A 17,582-nucleotide genomic window follows, 5' to 3' on the forward strand; every position below is an offset into this window, starting at 1 on the left:
GGTTTCCTGCTCCGTGTGTGGTCTACTTTGAAGAGGTCACCATTCAAGCGGCTACAGGAGCCCAACAGCTCCTAGCCTAGACACAAGTAGGCGACAGTTTAACCTACATGTACGATGTACATAGCCTTCAACAATTCATTCAGAAGCCTTATAAGTAGTCCACTCTTAACAATAGTTGTTCACATACTTGTTCCTTCACACTTTCTAATAACAGATTAGAGCTAATGATGAATGAGAGATTAGTAATAGCTTGTCCTCTAAGTACATCGCTTTCAATAGGACCAGAACAAACAACAGGAGAACCTAAATCCCTGAACAGTTGCGTTCAAAAGGGAAAGGGAAGAACGACGGGTTAGGTGACCGATTAGGGAGGTAGCACAAGGTGTCTGCTGGTTGAATTGTTTGGGAATTAGGATAAAAATAAAGCAAGGCTTGACTCAATGTTCTGCATTGCATTATAAATCAGATCAATTGTTTATTCTGTCCGCAAGTGACCTAATTAAATCCAAAAAGGTAGTCATTCTCCACAAAATCAGTAATCCTTCTTGGAATAGCCTTCTTGGAATACACTGAATAATATTCAGAATCATTTGATTGTCCAAAGATTCTACACAGAGTAGCATATCCTTCTTTCAGCTCATTAAAGATGATGAAATGATACATATCATTGTAACACTGTCACAGAGAAACACATGGTAAGTCTGTTAACACCTTCTGTACCTAACTTTTCTCATTTTCTCAAATTTGTGACATTTGGCTGACAATGAAACTGGTATACTTGAAAACGTGTTAACATAAGATTTAAATAGCTGTTACATACATTCTACTAATATCCATTCAGACAGTGCCAAATCTGTCCACATATGGTTTTATATTACGAGGCACGGAAAGCTGTGTTACCTTTAGAACGGTGAGAATTTGATAAGCCTGAAGCTTCTATCAATGTTATTTTGTCATTTTGTCAATGATGAAAGTGATGACATTTCCATGGTCAATCATTAAAGAGACACTGAAAGGAATGAATTCTTTCTATTGAGAGACTGCTTTGTGAAAAATGACGAACGTTAGTGACCAAGAATGATCCTTGAAGTCAATGTACATGGCAACGTTCACACTTTCCAATGACTTGAGGTGTTACTCAGAAGAAGCCTTTGGTGCACTTACCTTGGTAAATGACATAGATGTGAAGCCAATCCGTCCCTGCCGTGTTGCGAGCCACACAGGAGTACACACCCTCACTGTTCCGGTCTGCATTGTTGATCTGGTAGACCACCTCACCGGGGCTCAGCCCCGGTTCCACGGGTAGCTCCACCCCGCCCTTCAGCCACCGAAGCTCGGGCTGCGGGTGGCCAATGGCGGAACACCGCAGCGTCACGTTCTGGCCAATCATGTAAGTCACATTTCCCTGCTCGATGCTGATCTGCGGCCTCTCTGACAGGGTGTACAGAAAGATGTGAGCACAGAATATAGATGAGTTGAGAAAAGTTGGGATCTTCTATCATCCAAACACAAAGTTTTCAAGGAATATTGACCTCAAGCACAGAAATGACCATGGGTTACATGTAGCTGTGCAAGACTACTATTTGATTCATAGAGTGAAAACACAATATCATCGATATACATGTATATTGATACCAACCTATGTTGCACTCACACCAACTACTCAGATAATGCAAATAGAGCAATCATTTAATCTTTCTATCACCAAACATTTTCAAACATTCAATACTTCTCTACATTCTCTACAAGAGGACAGTAAAAGGGGACCTTAAGATATCAAAGAATTGGTTCTTGGACAATATAAAATTCTAGATATTTGTGTTTCAAATGTTTTAGCCCAAAACCAAGAAAGTTTTAACCAAAAACTAAACAAACAAATCACAAAACAAAACAACAACGTGCAAACATATTTTGCATGCTAAAAAGCCTGTAATCCTATTTTGCATACCTTGAACAAAGACGTGGATGTAGTCCAGACTAGTGCCACCCTCATTCTCTGCCATGCAGCGGTACCTGCCTGCATCTTCTGGCCTCACGTTCCTGATGACCAACGATCCGTTTGATTTCAGGCTGACCTGTGGTCAACAAAAAAGTACTAACTGCTTATCAAGCCTGACAACTACATAGATACGATGCTGTCCGGCAAACCTGTCAAAAAATTTCTTTGTCACAGTTCCTTTTATTCTTATTCTTCTTGACACTTATAAATGACCTTCACCTTCTGCTGTAGATGTTAAAGAACTATCAACTAAATGCAATGATGCTCTTTTCATATAAAGTTGATAATTTCCTTTGTCAATGATGTTGGATGAATAAGTGCTAACAGCAATAATTATGAAAGCAATAGCAGAAATATAATGAAAATGCATTAAATCAACCCGCTTCATACAATTCACAGATTTTGCACACGACCTACAAAGTTTCCTCTAGCAGAGAGTTTATCTCCCTCCCCCCCCCCCCCCCCCCCCCACTCATTCACACAAATCAATCGGTGCTATTTGTGGTTTTTAATGTAACCCGTGGGCAGCAAATGAATTGGGCTACCCATGAATCTCCGTGCTACAGGGTGCTTAAGAGTACCAAGGATTCACCACTGCCTGAGGATGCTGCTAGCATGGGTATGGATAGTGTCAGCCACAGACCTAGAGATCTGGAAAGCAATTAATTAGTATGAGGGACAAAACACAAGTTCTTGGAATATTTCTCTGCCAAGTGACCCTTTTAATTCAGGTGACCACCTTTGAAGGACAAGCAATTATCACTGCTTTTTTTAGCAGCTTTCATACTACTCTGGTGAATTTTGCAATCAGCAAGAGACATTGGCTGGAAATTAGGAAGTGTTTGGTAAAAATTGGGATACAAGGATGATAGACGATGGCCAGATATCAGCCAGTCACTGAGGAGAGGATGGGCTGAACTTACCCTGCTGTGTGACTGGAGAGATACACCACTGTTAGGTTTGTCCCAAGAGATGTTGTATTCCACAGTACTCGAGATGACGCAAGTGAGCATGGCATCACTGCCAGGCAACACAGAAATATTGCTGGGCTTGGCGATGATAGGAGGAGGTTCTGGAGGTACAGATATCAAATCAATCAATCAATCAATCAATCAATCAATCAATCAATCAATCAATCAATCAATCAACAAATAATATGGTGATATCAAGAAAGCTATCAAGAATATAACCAAGGAATATGGCGATATCAAGTAAATATCATGTAACTATATGGCAATAACACCAATGTGAAAACTGAGGCTGCATCACAAGTTTTAGGAATTAATCTGCACATACTCAGCAGCTCAACTAAGTGTACTGCAAAAGCTGTTATTTTTGCATACAGATATTTTTGCGACTGAGGAGGTCAGAGACATTTTCGCAAGATGCCTTCACAATTTGACACCGAGGTTATTGGAAGTGCACTAATGTCTATCTGTGCACGATATCTTTGTTCGTTTTAAATCCGCGGCCAAACAGTTATACGCAAAATTCACGAAAATGACAGCCTTTACAGTATAATAATAAATAATAATATGAACACTTGTAATGCACCGGTATCCATCAAGAATAGATGCTCATGGTGCATACACACAGTATGACACATATATACATGTACATCGAACCAGATTTGGTATTCTTCTCATACTTTGTGGACCTCAAAGCAACAAAAATTTGACTATGTGATATCACAGTAAATTAAATTTCAAGAACTGAGGTTTCTCTTGCAAAATCATACAACCATTTCTCAGAATAGGAACAGCTCTTTAAAATGCATACAGGTACAGACTGTAAAAGTCACTCTTGCTCTAAACACAACACAATCAAAATGACACATCCACCTTTATCCATTTTATCTGTCGACTGAAGAAGGCTAAGCCTTGGACACATATCAGGGGATTTTTAAAGGGAAAAAAAGAAAAGAGATCATAAGTATTTTTCACCTGTGATATCCAGATATGTTTCAGACCTCTCTCTTCCCTCTTCATTCTCAGCAAGGCAGGTGTAGACACCCTCCACCCGGCTGTCGGCATCCTCAATATTCCAAGTGGCACTTCCAGATTCACTGTTGCAGAGTATTAAGGAAAGGACTAGTTTGATAGGAATCGGTAGTTTTTGCTGTGTAAAGAGATCTCCTATACTTAAAGGACAAGTTCACCTTCATAAACATAAGGATTGAGAAAATGCAACAATATTAGTAGAACACATCAGTGAAAGTTTGAGGAAAATTGGACAATCGATGCAAAAGTTATGAATTTTTTAAATTTTTGTGTTGGAACCGCTGGATGAGGAGACTACTACAGCTTGTGAGTCATATGCGTACAACAGTATAAAGAAAATGTAAAAGAAAATTCAACAAATTTTCACTTTTTTCGCATAATAAAAGAGCACTTGACTTGCCTGTTTCTAAAGGCAGGGGGAATAATATTACTCATAACATTTGTCGGTAACGAGTCAGGGGAATGTGTACTTTTTTCAAAAGATGGAATTTTGTGAAATTCTCTTTATATTTTCCTTATATTGTTGTACGCATGTGACATCTAAGTTATTCATACACTGCAGTAGTCTTCTCATCCAGCGGGTACTGCACAAAAACTTCAAAATTTCATAACTTTTGAACGGATTGTCTGATTTTCCTCAAACTTTCAATGATGTGTTCTACTAATATTGCTACATTCTCTCAATCCTTATGTTTATGACGGTGAACTTGCCCTTTAAAAGGCTTTGGTCATCTAATGGCAATATTTAAACTTTACGTAAAAATCGTCAGCTTGATATAGCAGATCATTTTGAGAAACAGCTCCTAAAACTTTCATTAGCTGAATTAATTGAGAAATGAAGACAGATTCTAATTAGACTAACTTAAATCCTTATTAATTTGAGGTGACTCTCATTTAACTAAGAAAAATGGCATTGAGATTCTGTTAAATGTTACTTTATCACAAAAGAATTGTTTTTTATGTTTTTGACTTGGCTCTGTACAATTAGCTTCATTATACTTTCCGTAAGGGAAACTCCTTTCAAGAAAGTGCAAGTGCTACTGCATAAAGTCTCCATATATTCTTCATTATAATAAATGGAGAGATATGGTTTTGATTTAAAAAACAAACAAACAACTAAACTGATAGCTGAATCTATGTTGTAACGTAAGACATATTAAATTATTTTCCACATACAAAGGAAATTGTGTGTTGCTGATTAATGTATCTCATTTCAACCTAAACCCATTGAGGACGAGCTGATTTTGCCATAACAGGCATTTCCCAGAGACAACTGCCTGAGTATACTCGGGACTAGTCTTCAATGGGTTAAAGGCAATTTTCTTATCATGCCTTTTTTGCATTCATATTTCATAAGGTCAATATTTCTGTTTCATCTTTACGATTGTTTTTCAGACACATTATTGCAACAATTCAGGGGAATTGCTTTGTTGTCTTTTTTTTTTTTTGGGGGGGGGGGGGGGAGGATAGGGATAGAGGAGTTACAGAAGGAAATTCAAGAAGTAAATTTACTCTGGTCTTACCTGAAAGGGATTGGGTCTGTCAGAGGTACACCTCGCTTCAGCCACTGAATGGTGAATGGGATCAAGCTCTCCACCCTGCACGTCAGGACAGCAGTGGTGCCAAAATACCCTCGCGTCCTTCTTGGCATGTGCGGTCTGGGCGGATCTGTCAGGGAAGGGAAATTTGAATTATTGCATTTTTTTTACAGCATTGGCTTTGACCGATCATGCTCTCAGATTGCAAATTACTTCTCAACTGTCATCGTATTTTGAAAAAGTGTTTAACCCCTTGTGTGCTTTGAGTGCCGATTTGCACAGAAAACCTCATTGTACGCACTGTCCAAACTCCCTGGAGCATAAAGGTTTAATCAAATTTAGAAAAGCAGGGTATTTGGACCTTGTAATGAGCAATTGCAAGTAACATTCCCTATCAATGTGTTTCTATTATACTCCATAGTATGCATATTATACGTACCATACATATACACACTGTGTCTGAAGAGTGGTGAAGTTTGTCAGCAGTAAGAGATAGTAAAACAAAGTCGTCTTACTAAAGAGGTTAAATCATTCAGGTAAACCATATTTGGTTCAGAATACAACTGGCAAAACATGATGTGAGAAATATGGCTGGAAAAATGAACTTTCTTTAAGACTTATAAAAAAAAGAGCAAAACTAAACTCATTTATAAACAACTTCTTTTGCCGATCTGAAGGCAGGGCAGTGGAGCATGTATGTTCAATAGCAAAACAATCACGCCTCATTTGTGAAACTTGGAGCACAATCAAAAGGTTGGCAATGAACATTTGGAATGGGTATTATGGGTGTGAGTCAGTTAATTGAGCTGTCAATCAGTGTTCTGATTGAATAAGGACATTTAGGAGAATATAAGCCTCTTGGCATATGAAAGAATGGCAACATATTCTCTCTTGGCAGGAGTAAACTATTCGATTTGATAAGAAGCTCTTTGATACCAATATACAAGCTATCACCTTCTACACTGACAAATAGAAGACAAGAATGACAAAGCTCATGACACTACTGACAATATCCAGGAATAATCATTCTTTCCTTCAAAAATGTATTTCCATATGATCCAAGCAATACTTCATGATGGAAAACACCTGTAAATCACAATACAATTTGTAGAATCCTCTCTTCATACATGCAATGATGCACTTGGACACTTACTGGAAAAAAACAATCAAATTGTTTATTTTTGGAAGTACAAAAAGGCAAGAGACACATACATATAGCAATTCTTGTGCAAAGGACAGTTGCAAAATTACCTTTAATAGTTATGTTTTTGCATTCAGTTGTTGTTACTTAAGACAAACAACACAACACAATTTTCTGCTTTCAGCAACCAAGCTGTTTCAAACCCAATGGACATAAACAAAATGTAGTTCTTGCAATTCAAGACTGATAACATTTTTAAGCTGGCGATCAGGAAACATAAAGTAGCAAAGTTAATCCATGAGCTGTTCTTCTAATAGTGTTTGATGAATATTTTATGCATAAGCAATTCACTGGACAACTCTAGCATTTACAAGCAATTTTGTACCAGTAGGAACCCTGTTACTGTCACAGAAACTCATTAGGTGAGAATGAGAAGGGTGTTAAGTTGACACTAAACCCATAGGCCCGAATTCACGAAGGTGGTTTAAACTTAAACCATGATACAAATTTAGAACATGGTCTAAAATAAGCGTTAAATAGGCGTACCAATACATGCGCGCATCAATGCACGTTTTTTTACTGGATGCCTGTTAGCGTACGCAATCTGTCAATCATAAATACGCAGAAGAAATATACATAAACCATGGTTTAAATTTAGACTACCTTCGTGAATTCGGACCATAGTGTTCAAGACAACGTAACGCCCATCTTATTCTCAACCGATGAACTGCACTGTATGCAATCATGCCATCATTGATTGGTCTAATCGTAGGATAGCTGTAGGGAGAATGTTGCTTGGCTCATGCGAAGATATCAGTCATTTTCCACTGCCAGGTCTGAGTTGGAACGGAGAAGCATTAACTGTTTGACAACAGGCATTGAGATTCTGCCCTTTGCTTATATTCCCAGGGAAAAAAAGAAGTAGTAGACACATATGACATCATAATCACAAGCATTAATTGAGAGAGCAACTGCAAAAGCTCAGGGAAGACATCATAAAAAGCAAGTACGTACCACACAATTATCTAATCAGGACAAAATACTGCAGGAACAATTTCATAGCAACCCCACTCAACACTCACCTATAAGCATTTAAACAAATATGATAAGCTATTGATTAATGATGTCCAAAGATGCAGTTTTAAGTACATTGACTGGTATATGTTGCTATGTAAAAAAGCATGGTGTTTCCATGACTACCAGAAAACAGCCTCCTGGCAAAGACAAGTAATACAGATACCAACCTGGGATGAGAGGACTGATGGCCGCCTTGGTGAGACGCTGGAAGCGGAAGTTGTGACTGTCGATGCCCGAGACGCGGATGTGGAAGTACTCGTTGGGCGGGATGATGTTGCGGGCGATGAAGATGTCCGGGTTGACCTCGCTGCGGGTCAGCCACGCCTCCTTGATGGTCTCACCCTGCATGTTGAGGAACTCTACCTTTTGCATTGTGCCTGGGGGGTTCATGTGCAGCGCTTCGATCATGAGGGTAGACTCCACACCTGGATTTACAACCAAAGAGTCAGAAAAGGGTGTGGTCATGGATTTCTGGTACTGGTGATTGCTTTGTTGAAATTATGACAAGTTGCAGAGCTACTGGATTAGGGTTGGACATATGATGATACATTAAACAGCTCACTTGCAGAAACTTTTGAATAGCACAAGGGCTTAACTTTGATTTAGTTTGAATTTGAGTTTCTCTCCTACACAGCCTGAAATCATAACTGCATCTAAAGCTGTAGTCAGCAACAGGTTTTTGTTTTCTTGTTGTTTTCTATCAACGCAAGGATATACCAATATATGAATTTCATTTTCATACTCTTTTTGTTTGTTTGTCCCTTTCTAGTGATTCCTGCAACTTGGATTCGAGTGCCCATCTTGTAGCAAAATGAACAACACAAAGTACATTCATCACTTCCTTTTTTTTTTCTCTCTGCACAGGAAAAATTGCAAGAAAAAAAGAGTCGTACCCTTGATTGGTCTGTGGAAGGTGTTGTTGAGATCCACAGTTGGGTACCTGGCGAATCCAAATGCGAAATCCAGCAGGCTTATGGCTGTCACACGCACTGCATGCTCTCCCTGTGACTCCGTGATCAGCTGATATATACCAGCCGTGGGTTCAACCATTCCCACGACATACACATTCTCTAATGTCAGTAATTCTTCTAAGTATTGTCTCCCTTCCTGATGCCGCTCGGAATACATCAATGGAATGTCCCGACCTGAATATCGGCAAGGAAAGAGAACATGGGGAGGAGAATTTTTGGATGCATCAGAAACCCCGACAATATTATCATTATTATCATCATCAACATCATTTTCATCATCATCATCCTCTGAGCAGACATAATCTATACAAACATACAATCATAAGTATACCATTTATCTCATTTATGGACACTGTTTATCTACATGTACCTTGTAGTCATTGCAATAACTCAAAATATCATCAAATTACACAAACATGTCATACATACTCATGACACGACTCATGATAAATAGTTTAAAGACTTAACATATGTTATTTTGATGCATAATGTAATGACTGTTTTTGTTATCATAACTATGTTGTCTGTTGCCAAATCAAAAGTTAAAAAAAAAAAAACTTGATGTGATGAAATAAATGCATTGAAGGCAAGAATAACACTTTTTAAACACACACATAAAACAAAGTATACTATAATGCTATAGATATCTATACTCACGCAATAGAAAGCACAAAGAAAAGTGGAATTGATTAGTCAAGAATGTAAATTCAAATGTGTCAACAAAATTGAAGGCACACACATACACAGCTCAGAAATAAGACTACTCACACCATGCTGCTCCCCCACCCCAACACACACACAAACAGCACATTTATGACTAATTCTCCATGCGAGAGTGACTCTGAGACATAATCTGGTGTTATAAAGTGCACAATGGAGATGAGGACACATGACACTTCCCTGGGAATGTTTTGGGACCATACCTCACAGATCAAATAGTACCACATGCCAGTTTGTTGAGTCTGCCCGAGCTTGAATATATGCAACACAACAAAGATTGTGCCTGATAAATGTGTGTCAAGCTTCCGGGAGTTAAAGACTCCTCGAAGTCTTTAAAACCAACCTGAAAATTGGGAGGATTATTATTTTGGTCGCAGTAACTTTCTATGACATATTATGGAAAACATCCAAAGATAACTTTCTAAAAAGCAGAAATCCTTCTTCTCACAAATAGATTGAGAGAAGCACTCCCCCCCCCCCCCAAAAAAAAAAAAAAGACTGAAAAATATAGAAAAAGGAATGATGATGATGGTGATGAGTGAAGATAGTGATGATTATGTTGATGTGATTAGGATGATTATGAAAATGGTGATGGGGATGTAATGATGTGATGATGCTGATGATGATGTTCTGATACTCATGATGATGTCATGATGCTGATGGTGAGACGGTGATGATATGGATGATGAATATGAAAGACAATACTATGGATATCAAGAGGACAGAGCAGGAGGAATGGATAGCAGAAGAAAGAGAAACTGAACACAACAATGATGATGATGACGAGGAAGAAGAATGATAAATGGGAGGATAAAAAGAAGAAGTGCATGAGCAGGAAGAAGAGACAGAATATGCTGAGGATTGATTCCTACCGTTGGGGTCCCTCAAGAGAACTCTTCTGCTGTCTCCACTGATGGAAATAGTGATTTGACGCACTCTTGAGTCAATGGGAAGTTGGTGGACTTGAATGATGCCAAACTGGTAATCGGTGGACAGAAGATTTACCTTGCGAGATTCAAGCGTAACTTCCACAAATTTCAAAACCTGGCGGCCAAAGAAAAAAGAACAGGAAAAAATTTAATAATCATGAATGACTTGAATTACTTTTTAAATTTCATCTTTATAATCTCTTTTGTATAAATATACTCGATAAATCAATAACTTTCATTATATCTACATCTAGAAAGGGACAGGATAATTGTTTGTCACAAAGGTATATGCATATTCTTCTGTTCAAGAAACTGAAATTTTGGAACATTATCAGCATAGGACAACAACAAAGAGGTAAGAAGAAATTACTGAAAGGCATAGTGATCTTTGTGTTGTTTTTTTTTTCTCTCTCTCTCTTCGCGGGATGACAGGAAGACAAGAGGAATATGGACTTATGATATTCAAAAAGAAAACCCTTCTTTCTGAACTTAAGAATTGATACAGTTTAATACTGTTAATCACAGAATATATTTGAGAATCATTCCATTTCCATTTATCATCATAATATTTTGTTGTTGTTGTTGTTGTTGTTGTTGTTGTTGTTGTTGTTGTTGTTGTTGTTGTTGTTGTTGTTGTTGTTGTTGTTGTTGTTGTTGTTGTTGTTGTTGTTGTTGTTGTTGTTGAAAGGATACAGGTTGGAGAGATTTAGCTATTCATAAAAAGTAGCATGAATGTATAATCCTGGAATTTACAATTGTTAATGTCAATCTTGTAGACAACAAACAATGAATTGATTAGATAATCCATAATCTTTTATTAAAGAATAATTTCTTATTCATCAATACAATAGGATATCTATGTTGACAAACACTAATGACATCAATCAATATCATCAAACTTTTGGATCTCAGCTTTGCTTTTATATGTGACCCGCTACAACAAAAGGATCTAAAAGTCGGGGAGGACAATATCCTGAAAATTGCATGACATTATTCCCTTACTCTTCTACTTTAATTTCATATATAGCACAACTCATAAAAGTACTCGGTTAGGGAGATATCGATGACTTTATTAGCGCATGTCAAGTGGTTGAGGAAATCAGTGTTTCGAGAAAAATGCCTTCAAAGTTATCCTTCTGACGCTATTATGATCAAGGGGAGGCGAGACAGTTTTCAACGCCTGACAATAGAAGGTAGGCTCCTAGCAACCTCCACGATGTTCAGTCAAGCTTAGCGCCAGCGGTCTATGAATGACCAATCAGTAATCAGGATGCCACACAATGACCAATAAGATCACTCCCTCGTTGCTAGGGGTGGAGCCTTGCTGCGGCGCTAAATCCAAATCTTCGGACACGTTTCTGTTATGTTGAAAGTCGGAAAATCATGGCCCAGAAAAACGCTGATTTCTTGCCTTTCCTTTGATCATTTAGTTTCGAAATTTCGGCAGATGATAGACAAAACATAAGAGTAAAGAATTATGCCAAAAACAGAAATCCGATTGTTTTGACCAATTTTGGTGATGTGACTTCAAACTCAATTTTCTCGGCTCAGCCGTCAGCGACTTAAGGATCCTTTTGTTGTAGCGGGTCACATATTATCAACAGAGAATTCCTTTTTTGATTTGTTTGAATGCTTGTTGTCGGGTGTGTACATAAAGAGGACTTGCAAAGAATCATCATCACATTGTATCTTTTTTCGTCTAGACATCCCCCCCCCCCAAAAAAAAAAAAAAAAAAAAAGGGGGACAATGAGTTACTGTTGACCAATGAAGATTCATTACATGCAAAACATCCCTGTCTGGGAATTTCCACTTGGTCGTTCTGCTGTGTATGTATTGACTTGTAGGGTCTGCCTATGGTCCCTGTCAGCAACCCACACACTAACCACAAAACGCGTCCAGGCCCTGTCTTCGCCGAGTATTTATAGAAAATGCAGACTTCCTTTTGTCTGAGAGATGCCCAGCTGAGTTTCTCACTTTCATGAGGTATTGATGATGACATTCCTTCAGACCTCAAAAACCCACAAAGCTTCTCTGACTGACAGTACGATCTAATGAAGACAACACCCTTCCAAGAGAATTATAGAAAATATGAACACACAACCACACACACAAACACACAGACACAATCAATTTCACCATAACCACAAGCATGAATATGAACACAAACATAAACACAGACACAAACACAAACACAAACACAAACACAAACACAAACACAGACACAAACACAAACACAAACACAAACAAAACTGTCAGACCAACCATGAAAGACAGCACCCTTCAAAAAGTCTCCTGTATAAAACACACAAATACATATAGACAGAACAACAATACACACAATAACCACAAACACTAAATACAAACATTAACAGGTCATGTCTAATAAAGACATCTTCTGTAATGGAATAAACTTATTTCCAACAGAGAAAATACATAGACATTCACATACATAGAATGATGACCACCAACACAAATACAATTGCACCAACAAGGACAAAATCAGTCTTTAACAATACATTATAAAAATGGTCACACAACAGCTATAGATCGTCCTGATCAATATTTTAATCATTTGGCACTCATCTATTACGGATTCTTATTCATATTTTCAACTAACATCACATAGTTACTCTGAAAACAAAATACACATGACTGGCTGGAGCCTGCACATGCATTGGTCACATTCTGTGTGTATAAGATAATATAGGTGGATTTAAGCATTATTGGCCAAGTTTTAATCTCTTCCACATTAGGAGACTTGTAATCTGTGCTATTTTTAGCTCAGTGGGCAAACCCTTTTTGACACTTAACAGGTTTCATAGCCTTCCTTGTATAAGAAACACAACATACAAAAGCAATAGTTCTTTATTCTTATGTGGGCTAGCACAGTTTGGAGTCCATCAACCCCAAGATCAGTAGAAGGTGCTTTAACCCGTTGGAGACTAATCCTTAGTATATTCGGGCTGGTGTCTATGGTAAATGTGTGTTACAGCAAAATCAGCCTGTCCTCAACGGGTTAACAGGACAAAGACACATCAAAGATGTCATGTTAATAATCTCATATATAACATTACATGGAAAACATATGAAAACTTATCATTTCAAGCTATTCCCCTTAGAAACAAAACAAAAAAATCTTCCAGTAGACTTAAGTTTTCATATAGTGCCTCCTTGATCAGATAAGCACTCAGTTTGGCAATGACATTTGAACAAAATAAGGACTGCACATTTTGCTTGCCTGGATTTGAGTGATCAGATCATCTTCTCATTGTGACCAGGATCCATCTACTGTGTATAAAAAATGTTTAAAAAATATTCCTACCACTCTAACTCCGATGTGTGGTGTGGTGGCTCTCATTAAGTCTTACTAACTTCTATGGCAACATCTAACAATTATGGCAGCTAATTGGCACGCCTTCACAGTAGGCTACCACCTGTCAATTGATCTCTTCATATTTCTAGGAACATGTAATCTCCCATACACAGTGAAAAGCTAGAGCATGACAGTGAATCATAGAGGTGTGTTATACATGTTCGCTGAAGAATTAGTCATTCTAAGTGTAGGTTTTCAGGAGCATATATACAAATGTATCTAAGTTGGTGGTCTCAACATGTTGTACAAATCATGATTGTTTATTAAAATGCAGTCCTTTTGTGATTGAATCAAAGTTCTGCTATTAACAATGGTTCTAAACTCAAATCACTTCTCTGTTCATGCTATATTTGTCAAATTTGTAGAATATGTAAATATACTGTATATATATTCAGGAATTTTTTTTGGGTCTATGTTCACCAAATAGTTCACATAAGTCTGTGAGCACATTGAAACAACTTTCCTCCCAAACATGTTTCTCAAATCACTTAATGGTATGTGGAGGTATTTTTGCTCAATTCTGGGTACACATTTGCAATCTGAATAATTTGATCTCCAAACATGTTTGAGTGGAAGCTAAGCATGACCTTATATTCATTTTTATTTACATACTATTTAGAAACCCTGCTACCAAACTGTGATTATCAGTGATTTCTTCTGCAAGTGTGAAACTGCTGGGGTGACTACATTTGGGTCTAACCTGAACACCTGTTCCCCTCTACACCAAATGAAACATTATAGTCCATGGTTTAGGAACATTAAAGGGAAGCAGTCCTGAGATTTTCACTGTACTGATAATTAAGAAGAGTAAAAAATATAACCTTTCACCAATTTATACGCGTGGACATCAAAAATTGTCTCCGTACGCGATTTTTAAAAAATAATTCCTGCAAGCGATCGTGTAAGAGCCTGCCAAAAGGTGCAACGTCATTGATGCCCTACTCTCAAGTTGACAGCCGTGCCTCAGAAAACCAATTTAAGTGTTCAAAATGATCATATCTGATTTTTTCATAAAATGTGACAATATGTGGTTTTATTATTTCAAACAAAATATTTCAAGCTTATTTATATATACAATTAATATAAAAATAAATAGTAAACATGTATTTATAAATAACTAGGGATGACGAGCAGAACACCGCTGGAAAGAGTTGTGCATCGATGACGTATGACTCTCCGCCAAGACTTGCTCATTTGCAGAGTCACACTTTTTTAACCGAAATGTACGAGCTTATTTGGTGATTTGAAAGTTTGTTTTTGATGAAAGTAGTTCATTGGAGGTACCAACAACAACATATTTTTTAAATTTCGTGAGGACTGCGTCCCTTTAAGGGAGGTTTTACACAGAAATTACTCACTGCAAGCAGCCAACAACAACTGAAATAACAAATGCTTCAAGGGCCACACAGTGGGGAAAGTTTGAAAAATGACCCACCCATCCCCTTACTTTTGCTTTTTACGTTAATTATTAGTACTTCCTTTCATACCAAAATCATGCAGTAATAATTCATGGAACTATGCAAACAACACAAAATTAACCTCACTCTTGTTTTCCACATGGTTTTTGCACACATACAACGTGTGCAGAAAAACCATAGAGAAAAAACACAGTACTTGACCAAGAGAACACTTTCCATTCATATCAACAAATGGCTGTGTAACACTATTTCTTAAACAAAATGGGGTGAAAACAAAATTTTATTTGATTCTTCCAACTTCTACTTTAACGTAGAACTGCTTGGGCAGTCATTTTTTTTCCTGTCTTTGTTCTTCCTTTATCATTCTTCTGGGGATTTCTTCCCGTTTGAATGATGATGTACAATGCTTTGGGCAAGATACTCATCATATCACACTATCAAAACATACACACACACACACACACACACAAACACATACATACTTTAAAAATAAGTCAGCTGGGGTCTGTTGTGACAATCCATTGAGTTTTACATTGATAATTTGTGCATCACTTTCCTCACTACAAGGAAACTTGGAGAGCCATCATGTAAAGAGAACATACTTCTGGCTCCCTGTGGGGTAATGGCACAATGGTTTAATTCACAGGTCAATTCATTTCCTCAGGCCTGATCATGTGGCCTGACCCAGTTGTAATTCCTGTACCCATGCCAAATCAATCCCTTGTGTACATCGTGACATCATGATAGTAGTGTCGAGGCTATTCATTTCTGGGTCATTGCCTGTTAATAGTATTCTCACTAATGTTCATTCAGCTATTAGGGGGAACCTTCACCTAAAAAGCTTCCTTACTTCTACTTCTCAACCATCCTACTTTTCCGAGAAACAGGATCCAAGAAGGTGAAAACCAGAAGGAGAGTATGTTTCTTCCTGCACGTAATACGGGCGGAACCCCAAGCTGGCATCCTTCCTCCTTATGAGGAAACCAAGCAACAAATGGAAAGGACTTGCTGGTGAGAATGGTCAGGCTATGCCTCTTTTTTCTGATCTTTGTGATTCTAAGGACAGGATACATTCAAACAAATTCTGGGAGATGTCTCTTAAAGGCATTATTTACCATTTGCAGATGAAACAAAAACCCAGCATTTTTGCTTTAAAATAGTTCTAAAATGTGAGTTAGGGATAGAAACAACCACTGTAAAATTTGATTTGGTAAAATCGACATTAAGTATTGTTAAATATACGAAATGTGAACAACAGTTATAATAAAAATGTTTCCAGACAAAACTGTCTACAGTTACGGTTTATTGAGAAAAATACAGAAATCTCCTTATATTTTAGGTTTTATCGCGAAAATTTTGATGTGATAGGATGTATTGTGGTAGAACAGACCTACACATATGGATCAAATGTCATATCTTGAAATTTTCTTTTAAATCATTGTTCCCAAAGGTAATCAGGACCTTTAATGAATGGATTTCCAAAGCCGACACCCGCATCGCATCGTGAAGAAGCCGAAAGGAATCCTCACCCTGTTCCCCGAAACAGGCTTAACTGATCACTCAACCTGTTAACCAAGCTCTGGCGACTTGCCATATTGGCAGATACATCTCACTTCTGTTCATCTCTATTATTGGGGACGTACTTTAGTAGAGTTAAACATGCGTGATACGGGAGTTGGTTCCTTCTGTTCTCATCGAGCTTGTTTGTTTCAGTGGCAGCAGAGTAAGCAAATCCTATGCATTGTGCAGAAATGTTGGCACAGGAAGTATGAAAATCTCACCAAAAATCTCATGAAACTCCCTGCTTCCTCAGGAAGAAATGCCCCACAATATTAAATTTGCTAAAGAAAACAACCTGATTAATTCCCATGAAAAAGATGTACAATCTAATCCGTCAGACTTTGAAATAATAATTTCCTTTAAAGGATTTTTTTTTTAAATGCAGCAAAACAATATATCAAACAATGAACTACTTGTTTATAATACAGTAAAGTGTGGTTTACCCATAGATGTCAGTATATTTATTAAAGCTAACACAGAGTAATTATTAATCATGACCACTCCAAATTAGCCCTGATTTTGGAACTGTACTGATGCTCCTCATATTATCCTTCTCCTAAATTTTTTGAATGAAAAGTCTGAAATATGAAGCAAAGACAGGATATTTTGCTGCGTTTTCACAGTTAAAAATTGTTTGTGTTCTTTCAATGGTTCTTTCACTGTCTGTAAGAATTGGATTTAGTAACTACTTAGTCTACATGGATGAATGTAGATTAAGAAAAAAAAAGAATCAAATCAATTCAAATCAGATCAAATAAAATCATATTACATCAAATGAATCAGTATTCAAACTGTCCCTCCTTCTACCCGTCAAGTATTAACACCAATATCCTGAACTGATCAGGGGAGAAAAAA

At 37.6% G+C, this 17,582-nt stretch overlaps 1 protein-coding gene across 1 annotated transcript in view; it reads right to left on the bottom strand.

Moving 5' to 3' along the window:
* The window catches only part of LOC139713105 (hemicentin-1-like), a 143,842-nt gene that overhangs the window by 79,432 nt on the left and 46,828 nt on the right, over nt 1–17,582 (bottom strand). Inside the window, exons 4-11 of the mRNA XM_071624865.1 lie at nt 10,319–10,490; nt 8,649–8,900; nt 7,923–8,180; nt 5,523–5,667; nt 3,943–4,064; nt 2,923–3,071; nt 1,949–2,075; nt 1,165–1,431 (exon numbers count right to left, since the gene is read on the bottom strand). Of these exons, the coding sequence (XP_071480966.1) occupies nt 1,165–1,431; nt 1,949–2,075; nt 2,923–3,071; nt 3,943–4,064; nt 5,523–5,667; nt 7,923–8,180; nt 8,649–8,900; nt 10,319–10,490 (1,492 nt within the window). The remainder of the gene's footprint in view (nt 1–1,164; nt 1,432–1,948; nt 2,076–2,922; nt 3,072–3,942; nt 4,065–5,522; nt 5,668–7,922; nt 8,181–8,648; nt 8,901–10,318; nt 10,491–17,582) is intronic.

This window comes from Diadema antillarum, unplaced genomic scaffold, assembly GCF_040938485.1.
Source record: "Diadema antillarum isolate AM-2024a unplaced genomic scaffold, OU_Dant_1.0 scf00000042, whole genome shotgun sequence".
NCBI classification, from domain to species: Eukaryota; Metazoa; Echinodermata; class Echinoidea; order Diadematoida; family Diadematidae; genus Diadema; species Diadema antillarum.